Here is a 14403-nt window from a genome sequence, read left to right as displayed (position 1 = left end):
TCCACCCAATACCTTATCATGTTCTCCTCTCTATCTCCCTGTCTCATTTCCCAACCAGTTCCTTCCATCCCTGCCTCCCTCCCATGTGATTTCTTTCTTCCTCTTGCCAAGATGGATGGAGGCATTCTAACTTGGGACCTCCATCTTGTTAAACTTTTTGAGTTTTATGGACTGTATCATGGGTGCTGTGTACTTTTTTGGCTAACATCAACTTATTACTGAGTTCATGCCATGCATGTCCTTCTGGGTCTGAGTTACCTCACTCAGGATAATATTTTCTAGTTCCATCCACTTTATTGCAAAGCTCAGGATGTCCTCTCTCTCTCTCTCTCTCTCTCTCTCTCTCTCTCTCTCTCTCTCTCTCTCTCTCTCTCTCTCTCTGTCTCTGTCTCCCCTCTGCCTGCCCCTACCCCTCTCCCTTTCCTTCTCCCACTCCCTGTCTCTCCTTTCTTCCTTTGTTTATTTATTTATCATTGGGTATATTATTTCTTTACATTTCTTTTTAAATTTAATTTTATTTTTCATTTATATTTTACACTACATATTCCATTCACCACAGCCCCATCCACCCTCTTACTGCTACATATTCCATGCCTTCACCCCGTCTGCATGTGGCTACCTCCACACCCACTTCACCTGACCTCTATATGCCCTGGGCCCTCCAGTCCCTTGAGGATTAGGTGCATTATCTCTGAATGAACACAGACCTGGAAGTCTTCTACTTTATGTGTGTTAGGGGTCTCGTATCAGTGGGTGTAAACTGCCGGTTAAGAGGTGCAGTGTTTGAGAGACTCAGGGGTGCAGATTACCTGAGACTGTTGGTCCTTATACAGGATGGCCCTTCTCAGCAGCTTCATTCAGCTTCCCTCATTCAACAACAGGTGTCAGCTGTTTCTGTCCATTGGTTGGGTGCAAATATTTGCACCTGACTTTGCCAGCTGTTGCTGGGTCTTTTGGAGGGCAGTCATGATAGGCCTCTTTTTGTAAGTGTTCTATAACCTCAGTAATAGTGTCAGGCCTTGGGCCCTCCCACTGAGCTGGACCCCACTTTGGCCTGCCACTGGACCTTCCTTTTCTCAGGCTCATCTCCATTTCTATCCCTATACTTCTTTAAGACAGAAACATTATGGGTCAGAATTGTGTCTGTGGGGTGGCAACCCCATCACATACTTGATATTCCTGCTGATGGTGGGTTCAAAAGTCCCTCTCCTTACTGTCAGGTATTTCATATAAGGTCCCTTCCTTTGAGTCCTGGGATTCTCTCACCTTCCAGGTCTCTGGTGCACCCTGGGTTTCCCCAAAACTCCTCTCTCCTGAGGTTGCTTGTTTACATTCTTTCTGCTGGCCCTCAGGGTTTCAGTCCTTTTCCCTCAGCCAATACCACTTTCCTTCCCAGGTCTCTCCATTGCTCCTCATTGTGTCTTTTCACATAAATGTAAAGAGCCTTATATTGTAGGCACAATTTGATATGCATAGTCCCTTTAATAAAATATTTCTTTTTTGTAATGTTATCTGACATTCTTAACATCTGCCCAGTACATTTTAAAGCTATTCCAAAGTACAGTTCTTCTGTGCTGTCACTGTACTTCATACTGCTAATATTCACGCTTGTTTCTCTTTTCAAATGAGTGCCTTCTATTGCATCACGAATCGATGATATTCTAAATCTCAACAGAAACAATTTACCATTTTGTTGATATTTTATATTCCGTTGCTGAAAAAAAAAAAACCACATAGCAATCAAAAGAAGCTTGTGAGGAAAGTGTTTATTTACTTATGTACCTTGGTCACAGTATATTGAATGAAGCCAAGGCCTGAAATTGGATGCTGGAACTCCATGAAAGCATGAGGGAAAATGTCGATTACTGGCGTTACAACCATGTTGTCTTCAGACCTTTATCTTATAACTCCAAAAACATCTTGCCTAGAGATGGTATTGTTCACAGTCAGTATGGTCACCTAATAATAATCATTTATTAAGTTCATGGTTTACATACAAAACTGCAGGTCAGGATGATGGTAGCGTTTCCACAATTGAGATTCCTGGTTCTCAATATCTTCAAAATTGTGTCCTTATGAATGAGACCATGTTTGTAAGTTCAAATGTGTATATTATTTAAATTTTTATAAGATTAAGTACTACTTTTGTTAAGACAAAGAAAAAATATGTTGAGTATCATCTAACATTTTCATATTATGAATATTTTAATAATGAAATTTATCTTTGTACTTCCGTATAAAATTTGAATCTGGTCTAATTAAAATAACATAACACTTTGGGACAAAGATACACATTAGCAACCCGGCACTAGAAGCCAAGATGGAGAAAACCTCCACAACCACCATGAACCTCCCCCTGGTGCTGTGGTAGACAGGGAGGAATGTGATCCAGACACTGCAGAACACCAGCATGCTGAAAGTTAGGAACTTGGCTTCATTGAATGTGTCAGGAAGATTCCTAGCCAAGAAAGCCAAAGTGAAGCTCACCAGAGCCAAGGAGCCCAAGTATCCCAGGACAACGTGGAAGGCAATGACAGAGCCTTTATTGCAAAGAATGACAATCTTCCCATGTTCAGATTGGATATCTCTGTCAATAAAGGGAGGAGATGTTACCAACCAGATTCCACAGAGAACAAGTTGGATTAGGGTACAAATGGGAATGACCAACTTAGGAGCCCCTGTTACCAACATCCCTCTCATTCTTCTTCCTGGAGTAGTGAGCTTGAAAGCCATGACCACAGTTATTGTTTTGGCCAACACTGTAGAAACAGACACAGTGAAAAATACTCCAAATGTGGTTTGCTGCAAGATGCAGGTGACCTTGTCGGGATGTCCAATGAAGAGCAGGGAGCAGAGAAAGCAGAAGACTAGAGAGATGAGCAGGATGTAGCTGAGAATGCGGTTATTGGCCTTCACAATGGGAGTATCCTTGTACTTCACAAATGTGACGAGGACTAGAATTGTGATGGCCGAGAAGGACAGGGCCATGCAGCCTAGAGCCATCCCCAACGGATCTTCATAAGCCAGAAATGATACAGATCTTGAGAGGCAGTAGGTTTGCTCTATGTTGGCATACTTATCATCTGGACACCTCACACACTGTTCCATATCTGCTGGTAAATGGACATAAACCCTTATAAGATATCATAATTACATAGGTAATAATTTTATATTTGTATTATTCATAGGAAATATTAATAAACATTTTGGTGTTGAGCATCTATTCCATTCCTATTTGCTATAGAACCACTAACTTAAGATTGCTCTGTACTAACCTATGTTTGTCATCAAACAAAACAGCAACAGAGGAAGCACAACAGAAAAAAATACTTATTAAATAAAAATAAAAAAATGGTGACTAATAGTAATAATCTCAGAGTATTTAATTCCTCCAAACATAAATACATTATTCACAGACAATGGTAGTGTGCAGATATCAGTACTGGTGTCAGTTGATGAAATGCATCATGTGCTTTGTTTGCTCTGTGGTTTGTGCCTTTGTCTGTGTCTTCACATAGGAACCAGAACATACAATTCCTCATTTAAACACTATTTGCAAAAAGGAATATTTTCATTCTTGAAGCTGTAGACGTCATAGACCTATGCAAGTTCCTCTCATTGTTTTACAATCTCTTACTCCCCAAATACGCATTTCAAGCTACATGGCATGAAGATCATGGATGTTAACATTCCTCCCTCTATTCTTAGCTAAGCACTAGCCCATCTCTTGTTCCATTATTGAAACCTGCACTCTTGTTCTAATCCTTTGACAGGAAATACTTAATCATTTGTCCATTAAATCTATTAAAATATATTTCATTAAACAACAACTGTTACCCTGCGCATCTGATCTTTTTCACAGAGTAAGCTTGGTGATGGAGGGAAAGATTGTGGACATATCAGGTGATCAAATATCTACGTACAATGAATCAAAGAAAAATAAACATATGCATAGATTACATCTAAAATGTTTCTTTAAAAAATTGTTGTCCAGGTAGGTCCCCCTAAACACTTTATATATAATATAAAATCAGTAACCATCATATTGTGAGAGAAATGTCTTGACTGAGGAAGATATTGGAAGTTATTTGCTGAGTCCAGAAGAAGTTGACATTATATAGCTGCTTACGTTCTGAATCATGGAGAGTTTAGGTCTTCAGTTTCCATCTAGGCCATTTCATGTTTTTAGTTTGGAAACAGAAGGTATTCAAATTCAGCATTTTTTCTTCTGCATGCAAGCATGTACCTGTTTCATTGGAAATCTCATTTTCTGTGCAATGAACACAATCAAAGCAGCAGTCTGCTGTTTCTTTCTGTTGAATTTTCCTGAATCCAGCAGAACACATCACACTACACACAGAGGAGGGAACCTGAGGCAGTGCATAAATGTTATATAATATGCATGTGAGTGTGTATTTCATGTATTTGTCATATGAATAATGACCTATAGATTGATATATGGGACACAAACAGAAATGCTATATATATTCCTCTGATACCCAGTATCACTTAACAGTATCAGGCATATTTTTATTTATATTACCCTGCAACACACTGAATGTCACACAAAAATTACTGTATCATGTAATATTTTATATGTAACATTCAGGTTGTAGCAATTATAAAATTTTCCTTCCTAAACTGATCAATCCAAAAAGAATGTTTAGGTGGCACAAGTATTTCTTTCATGATTTATAAATTACAAAATAGAATACTGTGGTGTATGGAGGGAGAAGGAAGGGTAAATCAAGAAAGAGTAGTTTTATGACTACGAACAAAATATGTTATAGAAGACTCCCATAAAATTAATGAAGTATTCCTAAGTGTAAAAGAAAACCTTGAACACACTATCCCTTTCTCTCTTTTCTCTGCATCTATGAGGGAGCTCCCCACCCACCCACTCCTGCCTCACCACTCTAGCGTTCCCCTGTGCTGGGGCATCAAGCCTTCACAGGCCAAAGGGATTCCTCTCCCACTGATGCCAGATAAGGCTATACTCCATGGAGGAGGGGAAATCACGAAGGGGGATAACACTTGAAATGTAAATAAATAAATAAAAAACAATACAAAATATATAAATTAAAAAGCTAAAACCTTGAATCTGGAGAAACATTTATGTTCACGACTGCATGATATACTTAATTAGGCTATAGATATGTTTGCACAGAACCAAAAAAATATCCCATGGATGATATATAGTTACAAACTTTTCATTAATCATATGTACATATACTTTAAAATCATTAAATATATCCCTGCATTGTAGGTGAACAGGTATTTGGGTACTATTGAACATGGATTCCAGAGGCCAGTGATCCATCTACTACCAGATTTACATGAAATTGAGCATTATCAAATTTTGAATATTGCAATTTAGGATGGTCTTTTGCAAGAGTAGCAATTGGTCTTAACCACAGAGTGTTATATTTTAAAATACACATAACCTGAAAAAATTATGGTATACCTACTGCTGTTCCTCCCATGGCCCATTCCAAATCATCAGATATATGAAGTTGATGACTCTTTTGAAAACAAGGTATATAGCTTCCTATTTTCACTTTTAATCCAAGGCCTTGTGGAAAATTCCAAATGATGAAAATATCATACTCTGTACACTGATTTTCCCTATGCTTCATGTTCACCAGTTCTCCAACAGGGTTCGTAAATACCCTGGTTTTCATCAAGGAGGACACCTAGAAGAGATGCATGCTTCCAATATCAATAAAGCATATCAATAAAGGTAATTCCAAATTGAGAATTCCCCAATTTCTTAAAGACTTTCAGAAGAGACAGCTGTATTGAAATAAATATGTGTAGAAAAATACAGTATACCACATTGATAACTGAAAATTTATATACTTAATATTAATGATAGAAGATAAAGTGTGCTAGAAAAAATGATTACTAGATAACAAGTAACTGTGTGTGTGTGTGTGTCTGTGTCTGTGTGAACATTCTTGTCAAAAAAAAATTTTTTAAATGAAGCCATGTATGAGAGAATGAAGGGGAAGTCTGAATATCTGGAAATTGTGAAAATAAACAAATTATTTTCATGTACATACAGTATACTCATATAAAATTAACATGAATTTAATAAAATGTGCAGTCTTAGTAATTTATGTTTTTGTATATTGTTAACTTAAATGGCTAAATAATAACCACATCACATACATGTATCAATTTCTGAGAAACTATTCTTCAGCAAATAATTCTAGTCTAGTCATCACTTAAGGCTTTTATGATAAAACTCTTGGCTCCTATTCTAAATTTTGAACTCATTTGGTTGAAATGTGAGACACCTTTTCACAAAACTCACTGGTATTCGTAAAAATGTATGGTCTCTTATTAAATATTGTCTTTGTGGATGATATTCATCCATGTAAATGAATCATTAGGTCCTGTTGCAGTATAGAAATCATTGCTCTGAGGGAATAATCTCTAACAAATGTGCAGTTGTTCCTCTGGGTCCATTTAAAAGATCACATTGATATATCTAAGCATAATGAAATGTAAGAAACTTTACCTGCTGACAAGCAGTGAAATATCTTTTGTGTTCTGCCTTTTTCTGAGACTCTACTTGTTGAAGAATGTGTTCATGGTAGGTGTGGGCCACAGCATAAACAGCATTATACAAATTGTAACCTTCATCACTCATGGCCATATCATGGCTGTGCAGTGCTGTCCATTCCAATGTGTTGTTGAAGGTAATATGATCCATTTTACTGCTGTTCTTGGAGGTTGAACAATTAAAATAATTCCATTCCAGTATAGTATGAGAAATATCTTTTAGGTATTTGACTGTGTTCATTGTTTGCATAAAATTCCTTAATTTAGGAATCTCAACTCGGTGGTGTGCAAAAGTAATAGTCCCATGGAAAAGATTAAGTGTGAATTCTTTTTTATTTGTGATGACATCCCATTGTGAGGTTGTGATCCAGATTCTCTGAGCACCTAACTCTTCCCATCTTCTAAAGCTTACTTCTAGAGTAGAGTTCATTTCACCATAAATGATAACAACCTTTGCTGAAGATGTAATAATTTGGTTATCATATATTGTAGTCCTTCTCATGTATATCTGCATGTTTTCTGGGATCATATTAACAACAGCTAAACAGATCCCATGACTTTGGCTTTCTTCTCTTAAATCTAAGAGAAACTGAATACCCTGATCATCATCTGAGATGACCAGCCCTATCCAAGTCCATCTAAAATGAAACATCAAGGAGACCATGCCATGTGATAAATGTGTGTCCTTGGTGGCTACTTGATGGACATGGGGCAGCCGGTCATGGTCGCGCAGGTTAGGACTAAATGGTCCAAAGAAAACCTAAAGGATGTAGAAGACAGGATGAAACTTCCAATGAGGAATATGATTATTAGGATGTTTGGACTCACATACAAGTAGTGCTACTCACCTTCCAGAATTCCTGTTAAGAACAGTAAGATTGTACAATACATATCATGTGTTATTCCTACTAGATTCTAGACTATTCCTGACAAGTTTGAAATTCCTAGAACACAATTTTACCTGTTTGCACAGTATAACTAGGAATATATATATATATATATATATATATATATATATATATATATATATATTAATGTGTGTGTAATGTGTGTATGTGTGTGTGGGTAGCAGCAAACACACAAATGCATGGTGCCCAATATTTCTTGTAGGCACCTGTAAATGTAATTTAATGTTCTTAACCCATTCAATGTCACAAATTCTTACCAGTGGCATTGAAGAATGCATTGCTAGTTTTAAGGATATTTTCCATGATGGTCCTGTAAGACCAATGGCACATGAGTCATCTAAATAACAGAAATAATTAACAAAATTCATATGTCCATCTATTTGTGTATATTCTTGATCCAGATCTCTCAATAAATCATGACAGTTTCCACCAATGATGAAGAACATCAAACTCATGTTGGGTAAAAGATAAGGATTCTTGTTGATCTCATCAGTAGCAAAAAACATTACCAGAAGAAACTCATATTCACTTGCTGCAATTCTAAAAGAAGCCATAGTGATGATTAAGGGAGATATTTGAAATATAAAATTTCAAATGCTGTAAAGTATGTAATATGAGATATGCTAAATCTGCCTCCCAAGATCGGATATATAAGGCGTGAGCCACCACCGCCCGGCCAGACTAATTATTTTAAGATACATTTTATTTAATTTTATTTATTCATTTCAGGATATACACAATGATACAACATACCATATACTGATACAATATATACCATAACATTATCCTTTAGGGTCTTGTACACATCAAGTCAATGTTAATTTTTAGTGTGTTCTTACTATTTCCATTTATTTTTATTTCATTAATACCTCTGTCTTCCTAATTCTTTGAGATGCTTTACATGATTTCTGAGCACAGAGATCTTCACTGCCCCAGCACAGTTGGCAGTTCATCTGCTCTTATTCACTATTAACTCTCATCAGGAGTAAAGGCACCAAACATGGTCTTTTGCCAAATTTTATATTTTTCAATTAAGAGTCCAGTGCTAAGTTTTTCTTTCTAATACAAAAAAGTATATTGACACAGTTCATATATTTGCTATTTTAAAACTTATTATGGCTTAAACAGTTGTCACCAATGAGAATTTCTTCAATTTTTGCAATGAGGTATGGGAAAATTCAGAATATATCAGAAATGAAATTCCTACTCACCTAACAAAGAAGGATAATAATGTGAAGCAACCATCACAATCAGAGTGCACAGTGTACTGTGGCTACCAATTGAAAAATGTATTCCTTTATTCCCAAAGACATGAAAATTTAATAAGAGATGAGATAGCAGCCAAAGACAGAAAAGCACAAAAAACCTTGGTTAATGAAAGAAAGAAGTTGCAGGCACATTGATTAGCTAAAAGGTAAATGATTTTAACACTCTTTCCCTCATGATCTGCAGCCACAAATGATAGCATCTTACACTTTGGATCTCAGACCTAATAGCCACATTGAGAACAGGTTCTTTTCCACAAGAAATACAATGATTCTCATAGATTTATCTTTTCAGACAACAGATGTAGAGATTAAGGCCAGAATTTTAAGGCCAGGGAACATGACATAGGATGAATGGAAAGGAATTGTGAATAAACATTAACTACTAAATAATGTTAAATTTATCGAGTAATTAATAGAAAAATTGACCATCTATCTGATAGTGATAATAAGCCTAATCTATGCCTGTGCATTTGTGTAATTGGATAAAAAGATTATTCTGGTAAAGAATAGGAGATTAGCATTCTTTTTCCATATTCAGTATCAAATCCAGAATTGCAAATTGAGGCAAATTTAAAGACAATTTTATAAAGCAAAGTATATGTATATTCACCAGTATATAAGTAATGTTATACATTTAACCAGGTATAGTCGACCAACCCATACACAAATATCTCAATGAAACAATGCATGTTCATCTGTTGGAAACCAGAATTAGGTAACATTTTTATGAAGGCATTTAGATGCATAAACATATATGAGGCATTGGCAGACAATTGAATATATGCTGAGATGCAGTCTTACATATTGAGTTCTTGACAAAGGTGGAGATTGTGATTTCAAGGCAGATGAAGAGATATTTTTCAACATATATTGTCAAAAAAGACTCAAAAGAGAGAATCCAGAATTTCTCATTGTCCAGATTTGTGAACTGGAGCATAATGTATTAAAATTATATTAAACTGTGACACATTTCAAAGTATTAAAATAGTGATTGATATAATAATTAATTTTTCAGGGGTTCTTAACACTACATGGTGAGGAAGAGAAAAGAACCCACAGTTTGTGTATACAGCTAAATGTTTCTAACTAATGACATTGACACAGGAAATAAGGTTAATGACATACCGAAAATTTAAATCTGAATTATGAAAATTATCTTCAATAGGTTCATCAGTTTTCCAAAGGTAAAAATGACATTCCCTTCGCAAATCTCCATCACTATCTTCACTATTCTTTATCCTCCAAAAGCAACTGGGTTCAGTCAAACAGCACAAGATGAGAGAAAACTTCAGAAACAAAAATGAAATAGTGAAAGTACAGAGCTTCTTCATGTCTGATAGGATCTAAGATGGAGCTGTTGTGAAATCCGTTTCTGATGTAGAAAGACATCACACACACACAGTTACACCTATGTGTCTGTATTAAGGCTACTGCTGTCTGGAGATCCACTTATTATATTCACAGTTCCTTTCTATTCCTCCTATGTCAGGCTCCCTAGATACAGAGGGAAAATTCTGGCCTCAGGCTCTACATCTGAGCTCTGAAATGTTTTCATCAACATATTTTTGAAAACATGTTTTGAGATCATGTTTTCTACCCTCAGGTGCCATGAACACCTATGTGGCTGTTTCTGGATATCCACTTATTTTATTCACAGTTCCTTTCCATTCTTCCTATGTCAGGCTCCCTAGATACATAGGGAAAATTCTTGCCTCTGGCTCTACAGCTGAGGTCTGAAGAGTTTTCATCAACATATTTTTGAAAACATGTTTTGAGATCATGTTTTCTACCCTCAGGTGCCATGATTGCATTCGTGTGCATCGCATAAATCCTAAGGATAACCTTCTGCTGCATAGTTCATACCTGACCATGTGTCAACAGCCATTATGTACAAACACAATGGAGTTCATCAGAAGTTCCATACTGTCACAGAAGTTGAGAAGGTCATAAAAGTTCCATTTCGGGCTGGTGAGATGGCTCAGTGGGTAAGAGCACCCGACTGCTCTTCCGAAGGTCCAGAGTTCAAATCCCAGCAACCACATGGTGGCTCACAATCATCGGTAACGAGATCTGGCGCCCTCTTATGGAGTGTCTGAAGTCAGCTACAGTGTACTTACATATAATGAATAAATAAATCTTAAAAAAAAAAAAGTTCCATTTCATTCAGATGCTGAGTTTAATCATGGCACATTATGTAAAACATTGTCTAGTTTAGGGAAGGGCAGTCTCACATGCATCATTGAGCCTGGAGTTGACCATGCTCTCTGTTGTTCATATACTATTGTATGCCATTCATGTTTACAAAATCTCCTCAAACTTCCTGTGATTCCTGCCATCTGGAGAACAAGTCATTATGTTAAATCCAAAAATGCCTGGGTTTTTAAAGATTGAACACCCATCCTGTCCAATATCAGTACCTGTGCAGACATTCACTGATATGCTGATCTCTTTCCTGATAATCAGTGCCTGGCAGTCAATGACATTTGATGAAACATTTGTTTGGTTGATGTTTGTTCACACCTCATTAAGAAATTAGAGACTAATTTCATATATTTGGCTCAAGGAAAAAATTTAGGGGTCATTTAAGAGATAGAATTTTATTACTAATGTTAGCATACACCTTATACTTTTCATTTATTTCTACTTGGCATTTGTTTTGAAATATTTCTATCTTGTATTACATTTCAACAACACAGATGCATGGCTGTTAAGCTAATTTATGTTATTTGGTTAAATTCCAATGAGTGACGAAGATGAAGCATTGATTTGATTTGTAAATTTTAAACTTCCCTATATTTTTGTTCATAATATCCATACTGAATTAAGTGAGTCTTAAACTCCATTTTTTGAATGGTTGGTATGTCACTGGATTATAATAAAATCACGCTATGGAATTTATTTTACTATATTTGTAACTATGAATAAACATTTGTTTTATACTTTGGTTGAATTACGACTATTTCAGTGTACATTTGTTTCAGGACTTTTGCAAAATTATAGATTGGGTAAATTAAATGTTCTTATGTCATATTCTATAATTGCTATATACCTGGTGCTAATATCATGTCAAATTAACTGGAAATGTGCATTGAGCCTGAATCTGCACTCCACTGTGACTGCTTTTGAAATGCCATCCTGGGCTGTGGCAGTCTTTTAGAAGTCATATGGTCCACATGAGCAATGGACTAGGATCCATACCATACTCATTAAAACAAGACTACAGGTCAAACATTTAGGTCTTTAATAATCTTGAATTTGGGTTTGCCAGATTTAGAGGTGAGGCTTGATGTGCTTTTCTGCAGAGATATCCTCCATGTTGCTTGGAATACAAATAGTATTTTTTTAAAATCTCTTTTCTTTTTGCCTAAAGCTCATGTTATGTACTTGATTTGGAGGAAAGAAGGTAGAGCACACCTCATCATTTACTTCCTGATTATCAAGGGACTCTTTGATTTCTATTTTCCTTTAAGTTGTTCTGTTGGGTGGCAATCTTAAGCTATCCACTACAGTACTTTATGGGTTTATAAAACAAAGTTTTTTTTCTATATTTCACAGATAATATTCCGTAGCTTCATTCCAGTTGCTTGTCCCTTTATTTCTTGTTGAAATCAGATATCTAATTCCATGTCATGCTATGTGGAACATGTGATGGCCTCTATCCTATTTTCATATCAGAGAATAATCTTATGAGGGTTGCTGTTGTATTTTCATTAAATTTTGTTGTCATTTATTAGTAAAACCTTCTTATCCTGTTTTTCTCCATTAATTAGATATTGATTTGTATTTTTTGAATCACTTGAAACAAGGTTTGATATGGCACAGAAGTTTGGTTTATACAAAGCATTGAAGCATTTTTGAGTATCTGCACTCATCAATCTATATGGATGGAAAGTCTTCCTCTTTAATGAATTATATATGTAATAGCAAAGATGTTATTCATTAACCACAGATATTTGCAAGGCAATGTAATGCCCATTATACATCTATACACCAACAAATATAATTTTAGTTTCTTCATTACAAATACTATCTCAGGCTATTATAATTTAAGTAAATTTTTTAGAAAATTCCACTTATTCTAATGAGACTAAATTTGACATGTTATAGCTTGTTTACACTCAGGATTTTTAACCCAATTCATCTTAATTGGCATGACATATTATTTCACTAATACTCAATGTCCATGCAGGTTTGCTGATGGTGATTCTTCCAAGGTGTCCTCTAAAAGCCCTTAATTCATAGAACTTAGATTACAGTAAATGGTCCAATTTCCCTTCCAATCTTCATTCTCCCATATACATAACTATACTAATATTGAATACCAAAAAAAAGAATTTCAATATTACATAAAAGTTTTACACCTGAAGAACATTTGTAGTCTGAACTTATGAAAGCAGGGTTTACTTTCCACCCCTACCAACCTACCTCTCTGACTGGAGACCTTCCATAATTAAGAACATAGGTGAGCCCTTCAGGTGAATACTCACATCATTTGGGACCTCCACAGAGCTAAGCACATAAGGTATCTATCGAGCTCTTCCTGAATACTATTCTTTCCAGTTTGCATCTCCAACTGAAACTATTGAAGATAAATATGCCTTCATCAGACCCCAAAGCCAACGTGGCTCCTATTAGATCTATCTAAACCAGAGTCAGTGGGATATGATGGTTGCACCAAGTAAAGACATTTAAGGCATGCTTTAACCAGATACAGCACTTCCTGACTTCCAGGAGGACTCCTGGAATCCAGGTCACACTGCACTATTTGTATCCAAAGAGTACTGATCGAGTCCCAGATACCCAGGCAAGTTAACAACAGAAATGACCAGATGGTGAAAGAAAAATAAAAGGACATAACCAACAGAGGCCAATGTAATTTGGCATTATCAGAACCCAGTTTTCCTACCCTGGATATTTAAACACACATGAAGAGCAAGATTCTGATCTAAAATTGCATCTCATGAAGATGACAAATACCTTTAATAAGGATAAATTAACACCTTTAAAGAAATACAAAAAAAACCACAGGCTAACAGGTAGAAGCCCTTAGAAAGGAAACAAATAATACAATGAAGACAGGAAAGAAAATACAATTTAAAAGATGTTGGAATGGTACAAAACAAGCTAACACCGAAAAATGGGAAAAGAAACAACAAAAATTTAAAACCTCTTCTGCACCTTCATCAGACTCCAGACACATACAGGAAAGCTTCCCTTACACCACCCATCTTCCCTGATCTCTGAGACCCCTGCACAAGGCCAAGTTTCACTCAGCAGCGTGAGAGCCCAGAACTACATTCTTTCCCCTATGAACTCTCCACCCACCTTCATGTGATCTAAGGCTCCTGAAACAAAAATTACTGGAGGTCTGAAAACAATTTTTTTTTTTTGCTGTTGTTGATGATGTTATTTTTCTTTTTTATTAGGTATTTTCTTTATTTATCTTTCGAATGCTATCCTGACAGTCCCCTGTACCCTCCCCCTGCCCTGCTACACAACCGACCCATTCCTGCTTCCTGTCCCTGGTATTCGCCCTGGACTGGGGCATATAATCTTCCCAAGACCAAGGGCGTCTCCTCCCATTGATGGCCTACTAGGCCATCCACTGCTACATATGCAACTAGAGACAAAAGCTCTGGTGGGGGAGGGATGGATAATGG

The 14403-nt window shown here is 36.3% G+C and overlaps 1 protein-coding gene across 7 annotated transcripts; it reads right to left on the bottom strand.

Annotated features, from left to right (window-relative positions):
• Positions 1-2205: 2205 nt before the first annotated feature.
• Positions 2206-10074, bottom strand: LOC110288984 (vomeronasal type-2 receptor 116-like). 7 transcript variants are annotated; one of them, XM_085837504.1, is made up of 6 exons: positions 9869-10074; positions 7733-8015; positions 6524-7327; positions 5469-5693; positions 4247-4370; positions 2206-3113 (listed from the first exon to the last, which is right to left on the bottom strand). In XM_085837504.1, the coding sequence occupies exons 1-6, from the start codon at positions 10072-10074 to the stop codon at positions 2206-2208; spliced, it is 2550 nt and encodes an 849-aa protein (XP_085693630.1). The 7 variants fall into 7 exon arrangements, with proteins under 7 accessions (XP_085693630.1, XP_085693632.1, XP_085693629.1 ...); XM_085837506.1 differs by having other exon boundaries at positions 2206-3110; XM_085837503.1 differs by having other exon boundaries at positions 2206-3110; positions 4247-4377; positions 5470-5693.
• Positions 10075-14403: the final 4329 nt, after the last annotated feature.

This window comes from Mus caroli, unplaced genomic scaffold (genome assembly GCF_978045245.1).
Source record: "Mus caroli unplaced genomic scaffold, Mus_caroli_1 scaffold_5, whole genome shotgun sequence".
Taxonomy (NCBI): Eukaryota; Metazoa; Chordata; class Mammalia; order Rodentia; family Muridae; genus Mus; species Mus caroli.
Note: the sequence above shows the minus strand (reverse complement) of the source record. Positions and strands in the feature narration are given on the sequence as shown.